We start from the raw sequence: 14,998 nt of genomic DNA, 5'->3' as shown, positions 1-14,998 counted from the left end.
CTGATAGTTGTAAAATCCTTCATGGCCAAAGACTCTTCAGTGTTAATAGTTATGCTTTGTATTAGATAGTGCTTCTTCCCCCCGATGTACTTTAAAAANTTAGTAAGTAGTCATGTCTGATAGTTGTAAAATCCTTCATGGCCAAAGACTCTTCAGTGTTAATAGTTATGCGTTGTATTAGATAGTGCTTCTTCCCCCCGATGTACTTTAAAAAAGGAAAGTTATCCTAATTCTTGAACATGTTTCTTTTCAAATATACATGCAAAGGCATCATGCAGATTTTTATATGCAGAATGAAGATACTGGGCCAACCCAAGAAAGGAGTGGAGATGGCTTATTGTCCTAAAGCTCACTTACCATCTGCTCCTAGCTCTCTATGAGATCCACACACTGAAACATCAGGCTTTCATTTTTCCCTGCTATGCATTGCCCTAGGCTCTGAGGGGGAGCACCATGGAAGGGGGCTTGCTATTCACAAAGAAGTGAGGATGGTCCAACTTTGGCCTCTGCCCATGTCTGATTGAGCTGCTCTCGCTGGTGACATGCTTGTCAAGGCTTCATGACTGGCTGAAGGTGTTCTATTAGATCATTAGACATCCTTAAATGACTCTTCCCCTTTCAAACAACCTTGGCACAAACAAAATTGAAACACCATGAAAATAGCACAACACCTGAATGAAATAATTTTCAAATGATCATAACCTTCTGGTCCCACAAGGCCGTAAACCTGAATCAAATAAAATCTGATGATTTATTCCAGACTTATTTGAGGAACAAGTGAATGTATTGTCTAATACATATCTAGTCTTTCTATGAACACAAGGAACATCAATGATAATGAATTAGATAATGAACTTGTTGCTTCTTCTCTTCCCCTTCACCTATCCTCCCAGTCTTCTCTTTCTCTTCCTCCTCTCTTCCTTTTTTAAAATTTCTGGCCCTGGCATAAAATAAGAGCTTACTAAATGTTGGTGGTATAATTTGTATCTAGGAAAGTATAAAGTAAATAATGATCACTTAAGCTCCAGTTAAAATTCTGTGAAGTTGCAAATAAAGGTTAGGATAAATAAATAAGAAAGATCATGAATAATATTTTAGCATAAATTAAATATCTTCCTTGTGTCTTCTATATTTTTCTTGAGTTTTTCTATCTTACATAAAATATAGCATATTTTATTGACAAAATTTCATGTGTTCTTGCTTCTTCTGAAGGAAATATTGGATTGCTCTGGATATGGAAATGGATCTTGCCCAGAAAATCAAAGGCCACTGGGTGTCCGAGCAGCTATGTATTCCTTTATGGCAGGAGCCATATTCATCACGGTGTTTGGCAATCTTGCCATGATCATTTCCATTTCCTACTTCAAGCAGCTTCATACACCAACCAACTTCCTCATCCTCTCCATGGCAGTCACCGATTTCCTTCTGGGGTTCACCATCATGCCCTACAGTATGGTCAGATCAGTGGAGACTTGCTGGTATTTCGGGCTTACATTTTGCAAGATTCATTATAGTTTTGACCTGATGCTCAGCATAACGTCCATTTTCCATCTTTGCTCGGTGGCCATCGATAGATTTTATGCTATCTGTTACCCTTTACGTTATTCCACGAAAATAACGATTCCCCTCATTAAGCGGCTGCTACTTCTCTGCTGGTCGGTCCCCAGAGCATTTGCTTTTGGGGTGGTGTTCTCCGAGGCCTACGCCGATGGAATAGAAGGCTATGGTATCTTGGTGGCGTGTTCCAGTTCCTGTCCAGTGATGTTCAACAAGCTTTGGGGGACCACCTTGTTTATGGCAGGTTTCTTCACTCCAGGGTCTGTGATGGTGGGGATTTACGGCAAGATTTTTGCAGTGTCAAGAAAACATGCTTGTGCAATCAATAACTTGACAGAAAATCAAAATAACCAAATGAGGAAAGACAAAAAAGCGGCCAAAACTTTAGGAATAGTGATGGGTGTTTTCTTATTATGTTGGTTTCCCTGTTTCTTCACAATTTTATTGGATCCCTTTTTGGACTTCTCTACTCCCGTGGTTTTGTTTGATGCTTTGACATGGTTTGGTTATTTTAACTCCACGTGTAATCCCTTAATATACGGTTTCTTCTATCCCTGGTTTCGCAGAGCGCTGAAGTACATTTTACTGGGTAAAATATTCAGCTCACATTTCCATAATACTAATTTGTTTACTCAAAAAGAAACTGAATAGACTTCTTCTGTATGAGTGAATTGAAGCAAAAGGACTGGAACTTAGAAGAATAAAGCCACTTAAAGCGTGTGTGTGTGTGTGTGTGTGCGCGTGTGCACGTGTGCATGCTTTCTGGCTATCATGGCAAGGTTTTCGTTTCTAAGACTTGAGAAAAAAAAAAAGAATCTTCTCTTTGAACCCCAAATCCATCTTTTTCAGAATACTTGATATACCCACTACTTCTAGGTAGGAAAAAAAGAAGAAGAAGAAGAAAAAGAAAGAAAGAAAGAAAGAAAGAAAGAAAGAAAGAAAGAAAGAAAGAAAGATGAGGAAAAGTCTGGAATGGAGTGAAGAGAACACCCAGGACTTCTACCCCATTTGGAAGGGATCGGGCACAAGCTGAGCTTGAGGGCTGCTGCCCTCTCTTTCCACCACCAGCACTTTGTGTGATATTTCCATTCACTTCTTGTTCCTCAGCATCTGACCAGTTGTATTTTGAAACATCAACAATTAATAATTATAGATAAATAAATACAGCCATAATTTCAAAAATGCATATTCTGTCAGGAACCTGTCATTAGTTAGCAGAGAGCTAAACCTTTACTAGATTTTACTGTGGTGTGGTTAAAGGTTTCTTAACAGACAGAGGGGCAACTGCACATCGGAGGCCATGGGTTTCACTCACGTTTTCCCTCATGTATCGTCTTAATTACAGCAGCTGGCAAGATTCTGTTTATCTGCAGGAGAATTCTGCTCAGCGTTTCCTTCCTTTCTGAGGCTCATCCACATTTTGTATTGCTCACTGGTGTTCTGATTTTTTTTTTTTTAAGAGAGAGAGAGAGTGTGCGCAAGCGGGGCTGGGGCAGAGGGAGAGGGAGAGAGAATCTTAGATGGACTCCGTGCTCAGTGTGGAGTCTCACTGGGGGCTGGATTTGACGACCCTGAGATCGTGACCTGAGCTGAAACCGAGAGTCGGACACTCAATGGACTGAGCTACCCAGGCGCCCCTGTGTTCTGATTTTTAATAAATGTAAATATATACCAAAAAGTTGTGTGTGTGTGTGTGTTTTGTTTTGTTTTTGCTTAATAGTCATACGTACATGTTTGAATAATAGAGTGGTGGAAGGAGGAAACTAAGAAGAAAACTTTTATGGCGGGGGTAGGGGTGGGTCTAGGTCCTGGAAGCTATATATGTGTTATTTAGTATCCCTTTAATTGCACGTGGAGACCCATTAATAACTCATGAGATGAAGTTAGTGGTCTGCAGTCAGCAGTGTGCTGCTAAGTATTTAACACCTGCTTCTGAAGAGAAAGGAAGAAAGAAAGAAAGAAAGAAAGAAAGAAAGAAAGAAAGAAAGAGCCCTGATTTCTGGAACTTGACAATTTCCTTGAGCTAAATAGATATACAGATGTAGATAGAGATAGATAGAGATAAATCAAGATATAGCTATATATATATTGCCCTTTATGTTATCCCATGAAAATGATTATTCCAGTTTATATGTGTGTGTGTGTGTGTGTGTGTGTATGTATTCATTGAGCTGATTTTAAGTTACGAATGTGATGTCACTTGGCTCTCAGAATTCCTGAAAAGTTAACCTGTTCTTGTCAGTGGATATGAGTGGTGCCAGCATACCCTGGCTGCAAACAACATTTTTCATCAAAAGCAAAGTAAAGCAGAAGAAAATAATTCATCTCAGAATACGTCACTTGTACTAAGGGTAAATATTGTCTCATAATTTAATTTTAGTTGTGTGTGTGTGTGTAAGTGAACTACATTCCACTAAAACTTTTTTTGGCTAATTTCTTTATTTACTGTATATCAATGAACAAATTAGCAATTTTTCTTTTTGTGGAAAAGTTTACATAACTGTCCATAAATTTGCTTTGATCTTAGTTAATTGCACAAATCACAATTAGACAGTGACCATTCAGCGGTCAGCTGGAATATTAGTTTTGCCTACCTGCCCAAAGATGGCCCTGCCACATGTGGTCTAGACTTTCCATCCTTGCCAGCCTGCTGATAGGTTGGTCCCTCCCTTTAGCCTTAAAGTAGAGGAGAAATGGTGGAGATGCTTTGAGTTGGTGAAAGAGATTGCAAGTACAAAATAAATGGGAACAATAATTTTCCAAGAAGAGAGCAGTTAAAGCCAGGTGCAGTTATGAGTGCTGCTATGGTGCGTTGGATGGTATTGCGTCTATTTGGTAATTCTTTTTAATGAAATACTGATGTTTATGCTTTTTGGTATTTGAACACACACACGCACACAGATGTTCCTGTCTTTATTTTATTTTGTTTTTGTCTTTATTTTAAAAGACCAATCGCTAAAAAAAAAAATAAAATGAGTTAAATAGATTATAGTTTTACTGTAAAGCAGAATCATTTTGAATTAATATTTTAAAAATTTTCTCCCAATTCCTTAAGATATGACTTCAGATAATTAAACTAAATATCTTGGTGTAAGTTTGTTGACATTTGTTGGAGAGGTTTAGACACCATTCTTTCTCTCTTTTTCTTTCTTTCTTTCTTTCTTTCTTTCTTTCTTTCTTTCTTTCTTTCTTTCTTTCCAGAAGGATAATGTTTGTGATGGTGGTTACTATTTATGCTGGTGCTTACAGATGCAATAAAAATTTGGCAGCCCTGCGTGCACCATAAAATTTGTTATAATGCTTCTTTTCTTTTTTCTATTAGATTCTATTCATATTTAAAAACATCAACTAGGCTCTATGTAAAGTTCTGCTCAGTTAGTCCCCTTTCACTGAACCATGATTTTTTTTCCGTAGATTTTCATAGCAGTTTTTGGTTTCAGAATGTGGGCATCCTGACTTTGCTGGTGAAGAAAGTGATCTAGCCTCCTATGTGGTGTCTGCCTTTCATCATTTCCCAGAGTTAGTCAAGTCATCTCCCCTCCGCACCCAGGATTTTGTAGGAAGTTGCAAATGAGAAAAACAAACCCAGAGATATTAAATGATTTGCCCTGGATTATACAGCTAATTATAAAAAACAGAACTAGAACCCAGTTCTCTAGACTTTTTATTCAGTGTTCTTTGTTCACTGAACTGACTTTTTCAAGATTTGTGACACTTGAATTGGCTATTCTTACTAAGGTCCAACTGGCCTAAATCACTAAAGCAAAAATAAATACTTCCCTCTTACCCCAATATCTTATTACATTCAGGAGTCAAAGTATAACCAGCAATCTTTTCTGGGTCAAACAATTGTCCCTCCTTTGGAAATCAGCCAATGTTTAATTTAGCCTACACATATCTGTGTATTTTTAAAATACAGAGGATACCTTATCTTTGGTACCTTATCTTCCCAGAAGGAAGCCCAAACACTCATGAAATTCATATAAAGTTGTCCTTCATTTGGAAAAAAAGAGAAACTGAAAACTACTTGGGACATTAAAAATACACAGAATATTTCAATATCCTCCAGGAAAGAGAGTTAGAAGTGCAATCCCACGGGGCTCTGTACCTCGCTCCTCTCTTAGAGCTCCTGGATCTGAGTTCTCCGCTTCAGGTCTCTTGAGAGCAGAGGCAAACTTATATGAATCAGATATCTCGATCCTCAATACTGCACTTTCTAGAACTTCCTTGACCTCGTACCTGCAAAGCCACCAGAAGAGATTCATGGTTCACAACTAACTTTTCAGGAGAGAGAAGGTACTGAGTCAATACAAAGAACTGGAAATGTACTAACCCTTTTTTCCAAAAAATTGCTAATTTATTCTCTTCTTCAAAATAATTGAACAGAGATAATTAAATTTTATAGAAAACCAGAAATTGTTGCAGCAGAGGAGATAGGTTTTTTTTTTTTTTTCCTAACTGGAAAGTGATTAGTATGATGCTTAAGTGAAAGAAACTTCTTAAATTTTCCATCAAATTTTGTTTGGCAAGGTTTGTAAATTTCTAGATGGTGGCATATAAAAAATGTTTTTGTAAAATTCAAGAAAGGTGCCAAACGTGATTTAATAAATGTAAGGTACTTATGTGTCTCGATAATGCTAAAATGTACTCTCCTCTTTAATATTATAATTTAATAAACAATTTCTGTTATATACTACTTAATTCACTAGCTATTTCATTTTTGGTATTTTTCTCTTGCCACCAGCATCAGTTGCTCTTTGCTGCTCAAAATTATTCACTCATTTCAGATACAGAGAGCGTCCAAAAGAAAAATGCAGTTTCTCTATTGTCTAGAATTGTTCTTCTGGAATTCATTGGGCATACAAATAACCTAGGTATCTTGCTAAGATATACACTTCGGGATGGCTTAAAATTTCTCATTTTCCAAAATATTCCCGGGAGATGATGATGTGGCTGGCCCATGAACCGTATTTTGGTTAGCAAGGCTAAGAGGGAAAAATGATAGGCAGATGAAGCCATAAACTTTCTTGCTGTCCAAATAGATCAGAAGCGAATTGTTAACCGTAATTAGGGAAAGTGAGAGGTGGTGGGAGGGTCACTGGACAGGAGCTCAAAGACCTAGGTTATGATGTTGGTTCCAGACTTTAGTGGCAATGGCTACTTCAAGGCCTTAGTTAGAGTGGGAATGTGACTTTTAAGTAATTTCGAAACTTTAAGACACACAAAATTTTAATTGTGGGCTGGGTTTCATTTAGAATACTGTTTGTTTAGGAAGGAGGTTCATTAGCTACTTTCTGAACAGCATTTACTGTTTTCCTAATATTTTCATCTTTCCTAAACCTGTCTGTTAATACCACGAGAAGAGATGCTTAGTAACCAGGTTCGTGATGTGTTGCAATTAATGTCCTCGCATTTAATTCAATAACCTGTTACTACCTACCTGCCATGTACACAGCTCCGTATAAAGTGTTGCAAGAGTTGGAAGATTAATGGGAATAGGTAGAAAAATTTTTCAAGAAATTTACAGTTAAAGGGGCGCCTGGGTGGCTCAGCGGGTTAAGCGCCTGCCTTCAGCTCAGGTCATGATCTCAGGATCCTGGGATTGAACCTCGCTTTGGGCTCCCTGCTCAGCAGAGAGCCTGCTTCTCCCTCTCCCTCTGCCCTTCCCCTGCCTCTTTCACTCCTTCTCTCAAAGAAATAAAATCTTAAAAAAAAGAAAGAAATTTACAGTTAAGATAAGGCTGTTTTAAAAAGAACTGTGCCAGAAGAAGGAAACAAATGTTTTTGAAATCAAAGTCAGCTGTAAGATGAGGAAGTGGAATCGCCTATCTCTACAATCTTTGGCCACCCCAACAGTCTATAATTTCATGAGATTAACTCCAACTGGGAGAGTCAAAAAAGGTTCCTGGAAGGAAATGATAGTTTTGCTGAGCCTTGCGGTGCTCAGAGATGAAAGGGCAGGCAATCAGGTGCAGGAAAGGGGGGTTGGCCAAGCCACGGGGTGGACATTTACAGGGCAATGTGGAGACAGCTGTAGGCAAACGTGGCCGTGTTATTGTGGACTGAAGACAGGAAAGGTGACTGACAGATGCTGAAAACATAAATTTACAACCTGCAAAAGCATGTTCTGTTGCTCTAGCCAAGGTGTGTTTTCTCAGACGCTTTCCCTTGTATCCAACGAAAAACGTATCTGTGATCTTGATAAAAGATTTATTTAGCTCAATTCCTCTTGGGCCCTCTACTACGAACACGTGCTCTGATGCGTAGTTTTAGTAAAGACTCTTCTGTTCTGCTGCTATTCAAAATGCCATTGTTTATAGCTAGTTATAAGAAAGATGTTTCGCTTTGCTTTTAATTTGCACTCTTCTGTCTGCCCCTGCTTTCGGACGTGGAGTTTACTCTGCCTGTTCCCCCGTGCATTTAGTGCCACTGAAAATGTGTTTCCCGATCCCAGCTGCTTTTGAGAAGACAACATTTTCAAGCAGTCATCTCTGCACGTGGCCAGCTGCTATGTGGTTTTGTAAGGCTGACTTATGATCTGTGAGCCATTGGGGGTACATCAGTCATTTACATGCCAGATACTACTGTGACTTTTTGATGTCATGATGTGTAAACTACTATAGATAGTTATAAAGTAGACTTACAGAAAGAACTCTTTTTGTTCTGTTTGTTTTTGTTTTCAGCGTTACATTTGGATACGGTCTACTTATCATCCCTGAAACATCTTCCAGAGTCTTTGTGATTGTAGTCTTTAAATATTCATTATAGTCTATATGAGATATTAAAGAATTAACCAGAAAAGATCCAATATCAGGAATTTTCAATTTGCTTATTTTTTCTATTATACTATGTACGCTATTTACACCTTGTCCTGTTACCTTGCTGTCTTGATTTAACAAGTTCAGTTGAAAATTCACACAAATCTGCTCTTTGGGTGGAATTTGCTTTTAGGCTAAGAATGATTTGGAAGCATTAAAAACAGAATTCATATTTGAGACTTGGCAGCTTAAGATCAATTTCCTAGAAGACTATATTAAAATTGACATAATTTTCTGACCTGTGGCAAGATGAATGAAACAGTCATTGTTGGTGTTAGTTCTGGGTCTTTAAATTGGTGTGGATTTTGATAAGAGACTTTGGCTTACTGGTACACCATGAGAAGACATTAAGAAGGGCGTATGGTTTGAGAGGCTAGTTTAAAATTTTATGTGGTTCTCTCTCTCTTTTTTTTTTTTTAAGATTTTATTTATTTATTTGACAGAGAGAGACACCGAGAGAGGGAACACAAGCAAGGGGAGTGTGAGAGGGAGCCCAATGTGGGGCTCGATCCCAGGACCCTGGGATCATGACCTGAGCCGAAGCCAGATGCATAACGGCTGAGCCACCCAGGTGCCCCATAAAATTTTATGTGGTTCTCTTAAGCAGTTGGGTAATCAGCTGAAATACTTTAGACTTCAGCCTTAAATTCCAGGGCAATCAGAATTTAAAGGAGAAAAAAGAAAGAAAACACATTATTTATGAACATTATCCAAATTTGTGTTCAAATAAAAAAACTTTAAAATTTCCTTCTTACTACATTTAATTTGAGTCAGTGTATTAAAGAACAACAATACTAATTACTTATAACTCCTTTTGTTGATCCTTCATACATGATATTTTCTCAACAATTAAAAATGAGAAAAATCTTAGGGTGCCTGGGTGGCTCAGTTGGTTATGTGTCTGACTCTTGATCTCAGCTCAGGTCTTGATCTCAAGGTCATGAGTTCGAGCCCTGCATTGGGTTCCATGCTGGGCATGGAGCCTACTTAAAAAAATGAGAAAAATCTTGATTTGGATTAATTTATATATCTATACATACATACATAGGGTAGCAAAGTCGATTTTAATTTCTTTACCAAATAGGTTCCAGAACAGGGGAATATTTTTCCAGCAATGGTGATACTTACATTAGTTGGTACCTTACAGATAGCATGTACAAATATTTGCCTCTTTCTGTTAGGACATGGGCTGTAAATTCCCCATTTTCTACTACATCTTCTTTGATATTTGTACTTTAAAGTTATGAAAATTAGATTCTGAACCTCAAATGTGCTCTTGGGCCACCTTCTCCTCCTACCAAAATCAATGTGCTCACTGAAGATTCTCTTCAATAAGCTTTAGCTCCCTGATACAATCTTGCATTGAAAATATGACTTCTTGTACATGTATGTGACTGGAGATATGCCAATCTTTTTATCAGTCAGTGTTTGAAACTGAAACTTAAGGGAGGAAAAGAAAAAGATCCCAATAGTAAATTCTTCAAACTTATTAATATTTGAACATTTTTAACTTACAAAAATGGCAATTTCATACAGGTGTGTGGTTCAACATAGTAGATTACATGGAAGATTCCAAATAAGGCAAACTTGGAGGGGGTGCCATAATTTTTAGGAGGTAAAGGAGGGAGAAAGGTAAAAAATAATGCTAATGGTCTTAAATATCTTCAGAGACAGCTTGCCCATTTTATAGAGGAAACTGAGGCTCAAGGACACTGAGAAACATGTCCAAAATAATATGATTAATAAGTGGTTGAACCAATCATCAAACTAAATTGGCCTGATTTCAAAGCCATACTGTAGGATGTAAAACAGCTAGGAGACTGGAAACTGCATCACATAATACATCTTTGTAAACCTTCTATTTGAGGTCTTCTCCAGTTCTGAAAATATGTGAAGTTTCCCTTATATAAATAGTAATGTGCATGGTGGAGAATTTGAGCTCATGTCAAAACACTTCCTAGAATCCTCTCAATCCTTAAAATGAAGCAGTTACTTATATGCAACACTTGTATGATGTTGTTTCAATGTCATGGCTATCATCTTTAAGGTCATATGGGCAACTGAGGTGTGACAGGGATTTCTTGGGTAATAATATACATTGAGTGCATAGATCTTCATGGACTTACATATTGCACAAGTTTAATTGTGAGTCTGGGCTTTCCATACAGTATTAAATTTATGAGAGTATGTGAGTTTCAGCTGGAAGAAAATCCCCAACTCCGCTAACCCCACCTTAATGCATTCATGAAACACCAAGGAGTCTGATGCCATCACTGCCACCACCTCCCAGGTGCATTTAGCTGAAACACTCAGCAGCTTTTTTTTTTTTCCATTGACACCTTTGCACTTATCTGAACTCAATATCTTTAATCCTCTTCTCAGCAGCCTAAGGGATCAGTAAAATATGTCTACAACAATCTCTTTTCTGCTTGTCTCAATGTTGTCTAAATAATGAGGGATTATTTTATAGCACCATCAGAAGAAATTTAATCCTGGAAGATAAGCTCATGAACTGTGCTCCTGGATCTAGTCCATTTGTTTATAGCAAGGTTTCAAGTATATTGAAGCAACTGCTTTTATTGGAACAATGCAAATATTTTTTTTAAACAACCATAATTTACCATTTATTTATATTTTTATTCATTCAAAAATATGTACGTAGTGTCTGCTGTAAGCACCAATCAAAGTGCTGAGAATCCAGGGGTGAGTGAGACGTATAGGCTCTTTGACTGATGGTAGTATATTAAAAAGTTGTGCCTGATAAGATGTAGCTGTTACTCTGAGTTTATTTTAGGAGGTTAAGTCAAGAAAAGACAAGGTGTGAGGGAGTATATATTTTAACACAGATATTACATTTAGCAACTGTTTATTGTTATAACTTACATGCTAAAATAGGGCCAGGTTAGATGCTCACAGCCTTTCCTTGGTGAAAACCAAAGAAGAAAGAGAGGCAACGAGGAGTGGAGGAGTATCCACTGTGGAGAGAAACACATCTGTGATCTTGATCAGATCTACCCCAGGACTTTCTATTTCTTTACAGGAAGATGATTTAAAACTAATGACCTCTCAGCTACCAGTCATTCACAGACTTTCAGAGCTAGAAGAGCCTGTCAGGCCCATCTAGTCTAGCACACCTCCCTTTACCGGAAACTCCCAGGTAGCGAGAGGCAGAGCTCAGACTAGAAGAAGAACCCCTAATCCAAGGCTCTTTTGCTCCCTCTGATTTGGAAGTAAGTGATGTAACCCCCTAAACTAGAGCAAACAGGAGAGCCACAGGAGCACTCAGCTCTAAAGGGGTCCTCCTAAGACTTTCCGAAGAGAAACCTTCCTGAGGCTTGGGAAAAGAAGCTTCTCCACCCAGCATCACACAGGTTCTTCTGTCATGACAGGGTTCTTTTCCTTTCCTGTCAGTCAGGAAAGATCAATGGAATCAGAAGGAATGAAAAGAGCTTCTGACACTTTGAGATCTGGAAGGGACTTGTTGTGCTCTTTCTTAGGGTTCTAAAGGCAAAACGAAGTTGGGTCTGCCAAAATAGGTGAACTTGCCTGAACGTACTTTATGGTCGAATCTCTATGGCTTGGGAGCCTCTGATGTAGGTGTCGAGTGTCTCTTACCTCTGACTCGGTCAAGATTGGACTTATTTTTCTGTAGCCCATTGAGTAGATTTGATAGTTTGTGAGAGGCACGGTGTCAGGCATCTCCAGACGCAGCCAGTGGGCTGATTTTTCATGATGGCTTATATCCCAAAGTAAATAGCAAAGCACGTGCAATAACTTGCTAAGAGTTTGGATTTATGCCAATTTGTCCATTATCTTTTATTCAGCTTGCTGTAACAAATAAGAGACACGTGAGATTTGATGGCCCAAGTCTGTGAACACGAAATTTGTGAACCTTGTGAGTCACTCAGGGATGACATTTATGACATGGCTCTAGGAGTTAGAATTTCAGATGAGTGACAAAACTCAAGAAATATAGGAAAGGGAAACAAAGACAAGTGGGCAGAAGAGAAGGACAAAGGAGAGGAGAGGAAGGGAGTAGAGAGTAGAGAAACTATGAAGCATTGACACAGGTGCATGGTTTGACCCATAGGTACATGGTTTTCCTTATATTTCAACGGCCATATGCCATTTATAACTCAAACATCTGCGGACTCTTTAAAAAGAAGATTTGAAATTACTGAAAGACTGTGTAAAGGAAAACATTGTGATTTAACTTAGCTTTTGTGTATTAAGTATTTTTATGATGAGATATGTTAATTTGTGGTAGTTTAAAGGAGTTTCTAGAAATGTCATTGCTCAAAGTAAAAGTTGATGTAAATTCTTTTTTTTTAAACAGCTTTATTGAGGTATAATTGGTATATAAGCTGGACATTTTGATTAGTTTGGACATACACAAATACCTGTGATACCATCGCCATAATCAAGGTAATGGACAGAGCCAACATCTTCTGTCCCCCCTGCTTTTTTTTTTTCTTTTTTAGTTTTAGTTGTTTGTGTGTGTGTGTTAAGAACACTTACATGAGATTTACCATCTTAACATATTTTGAAGTACACAATATCATATTATTAACCAGAGGTACTATGTTGCACAGCAAATCTCTAGAATTTATCCATCTACCATAACTGAAAGTTTATATCCATTGTGCAATAACTCCCCACCTCCCCCATTCTGGTAACCACTAGTGTATTTTCTGCTTCATGAGTTTGACTATTATAGATACCTATATAAGTGGAATAGACTCTTGAGAAGCTTCTAATACATTAAAAAGAACAGAGCACTCAATAGATAAACCCATGCTGAATAAACAAATGGATGGATGGAATAGAATAAAACAGAGCAGGAAAGAATAAGCAGTTGAAACTTTTCCTTTCCTAATGCAGCAAACAACTCAGAAAGCAACCACAAATGTATAATTTTAAATATTTAAATAAATAAAAATGGAAATGAATTAATAACATGACTTTGAACCTTATTGTACTATTAGGAACTGAAATTTACTGGAATCATTTTAAGAAGAGAAGAAACACTGACTCATCTTTCTAGAAAAAGGAATTTGAAGTGATAAAGCACCATGGATCTAACTTATATTCCTGAAGACTTATCCAGTTGTCCAAAATTTGGAAATAAATCTTGCCCTCCCATCAACCGTTCTTTGCATGTCCGAGTGATCATGTATTCTATTATGACTGCAGCCATGTTTATCACCATCTTTGGAAACTTGGTTATAATGATTTCCATATCACATTTCAAACAGCTTCACTCTCCCACAAATTTTCTGATTCTCTCCATGGCAACCACTGATTTCCTGCTGGGTTTTGTTATTATGCCATATAGCATGGTACGATCGGTGGAAAGCTGCTGGTATTTTGGGGATGGCTTTTGTAAATTCCATGCAAGCTTTGACATGATGCTCAGCCTAACCTCCATTTTCCATCTGTGTTCCATTGCTATTGATCGATTTTATGCCGTGTGTTACCCTTTACACTACTCGGCCACAATGACCACCTCCATGATAAAGCGACTATTGGCATTTTGCTGGTCGGCCCCTGCTCTTTTTTCATTCAGTTTAGTTCTATCTGAGGCCAACGTTGCTGGTATGCAGAGCTACGAGATTCTTGTTGCTTGTTTCCATTTCTGTGCACTTACTTTCAACAAATTTTGGGGGACAATATTGTTCACTACATGTTTCTTTACTCCTGGCTCCATCATGGTTGGAATTTATGGCAAAATCTTTATTGTTTCCAAACGACATGCTCGAGTTATCAGCAACATGCCTGAAAACACAAAGAGGGAAGTGAAAAAAAACTTATCTAAGAAAAAGGACAGGAAAGCAGCTAAGACACTGGGTATAGTAATGGGGGTGTTTCTAGCTTGCTGGCTGCCTTGTTTTCTTGCTGTTTTGATAGACCCATATTTAGACTATTCCACTCCCATAATAGTACTTGATCTTTTAGTGTGGCTTGGGTACTTCAACTCTACTTGCAACCCCCTCATTCATGGTTTTTTTTATCCATGGTTTCGGAAAGCTCTTAAGTATATAGTGTCAGGCAAAATATTTAGCTCTCACTCAGAAACTGCAAATCTGTTCCCTGAAGCACATTAATTAAAAAAAAAAACTATTATAAAAGCAAAGAGAGTATTGAAAATGAGACTTATTATTTTGGCCTCATACCTCACATTAATTGTTTTATTAAATCTCAGTAATCCAGATAAGTGTTTTGTAATGTGAGCAAGTTACAACCAGTATCTTTGACCAATCAATCAATCAATCGATCAATCACTTATTAATTGTGAACTCCATATCTCATCAACACTCCCATCTGACTGGGGGGAGATATACAAGAGAAATATAAAACATTTCAGAATTGGTTGGCCTCTATTTATACACAGGAGACAATTATAAACCAATTTAAGAATAAAGAAAAGCAAGCGCTATTGTCTTGGCTGTTGATTCCACTCTAGGAATTCAGAAAAGAGATTATTGTGGCCTATGGACCCATGGGAGAAGTGTGACAGAAGGGTGGCCTTTACTATCAACTAGCAGTCGACTTTATTGTTTGGCTTGGGAGAATTATTAACCATCATTATATAAATTATTCAGTCGTTTCCTGACACCCTGAAG

The 14,998-nt window shown here is 37.9% G+C and overlaps 2 protein-coding genes across 2 annotated transcripts; both read left to right on the top strand.

Annotated features, from left to right (window-relative positions):
- The first annotated feature begins 1,227 nt into the window (after positions 1 to 1,227).
- LOC100468353 (trace amine-associated receptor 2) lies at positions 1,228 to 2,208 on the top strand. Its single transcript, XM_011229645.3, has one exon. The coding sequence runs from the start codon at positions 1,288 to 1,290 to the stop codon at positions 2,206 to 2,208; it is 921 nt and encodes a 306-aa protein (XP_011227947.2). The 5' UTR covers positions 1,228 to 1,287.
- An 11,239-nt stretch (positions 2,209 to 13,447) lies between these two features.
- LOC100465089 (trace amine-associated receptor 3) lies at positions 13,448 to 14,479 on the top strand. Its single transcript, XM_002923024.1, has one exon. The coding sequence runs from the start codon at positions 13,448 to 13,450 to the stop codon at positions 14,477 to 14,479; it is 1,032 nt and encodes a 343-aa protein (XP_002923070.1).
- The last annotated feature ends 519 nt before the right edge of the window (positions 14,480 to 14,998 follow it).

This window comes from Ailuropoda melanoleuca, chromosome 10, assembly GCF_002007445.2.
Source record: "Ailuropoda melanoleuca isolate Jingjing chromosome 10, ASM200744v2, whole genome shotgun sequence".
In the NCBI taxonomy this organism is placed as follows: Eukaryota; Metazoa; Chordata; class Mammalia; order Carnivora; family Ursidae; genus Ailuropoda; species Ailuropoda melanoleuca.
Note: the sequence above shows the minus strand (reverse complement) of the source record. Positions and strands in the feature narration are given on the sequence as shown.

Coding starts and splice junctions, on each gene's coding strand:
- LOC100465089 (XM_002923024.1), top strand. CDS start 13,448: ATGGATCTAACTTATATTCCTGAAGACTTATCCAGTTGTCCAAAATTT.
- LOC100468353 (XM_011229645.3), top strand. CDS start 1,288: ATGTATTCCTTTATGGCAGGAGCCATATTCATCACGGTGTTTGGCAAT.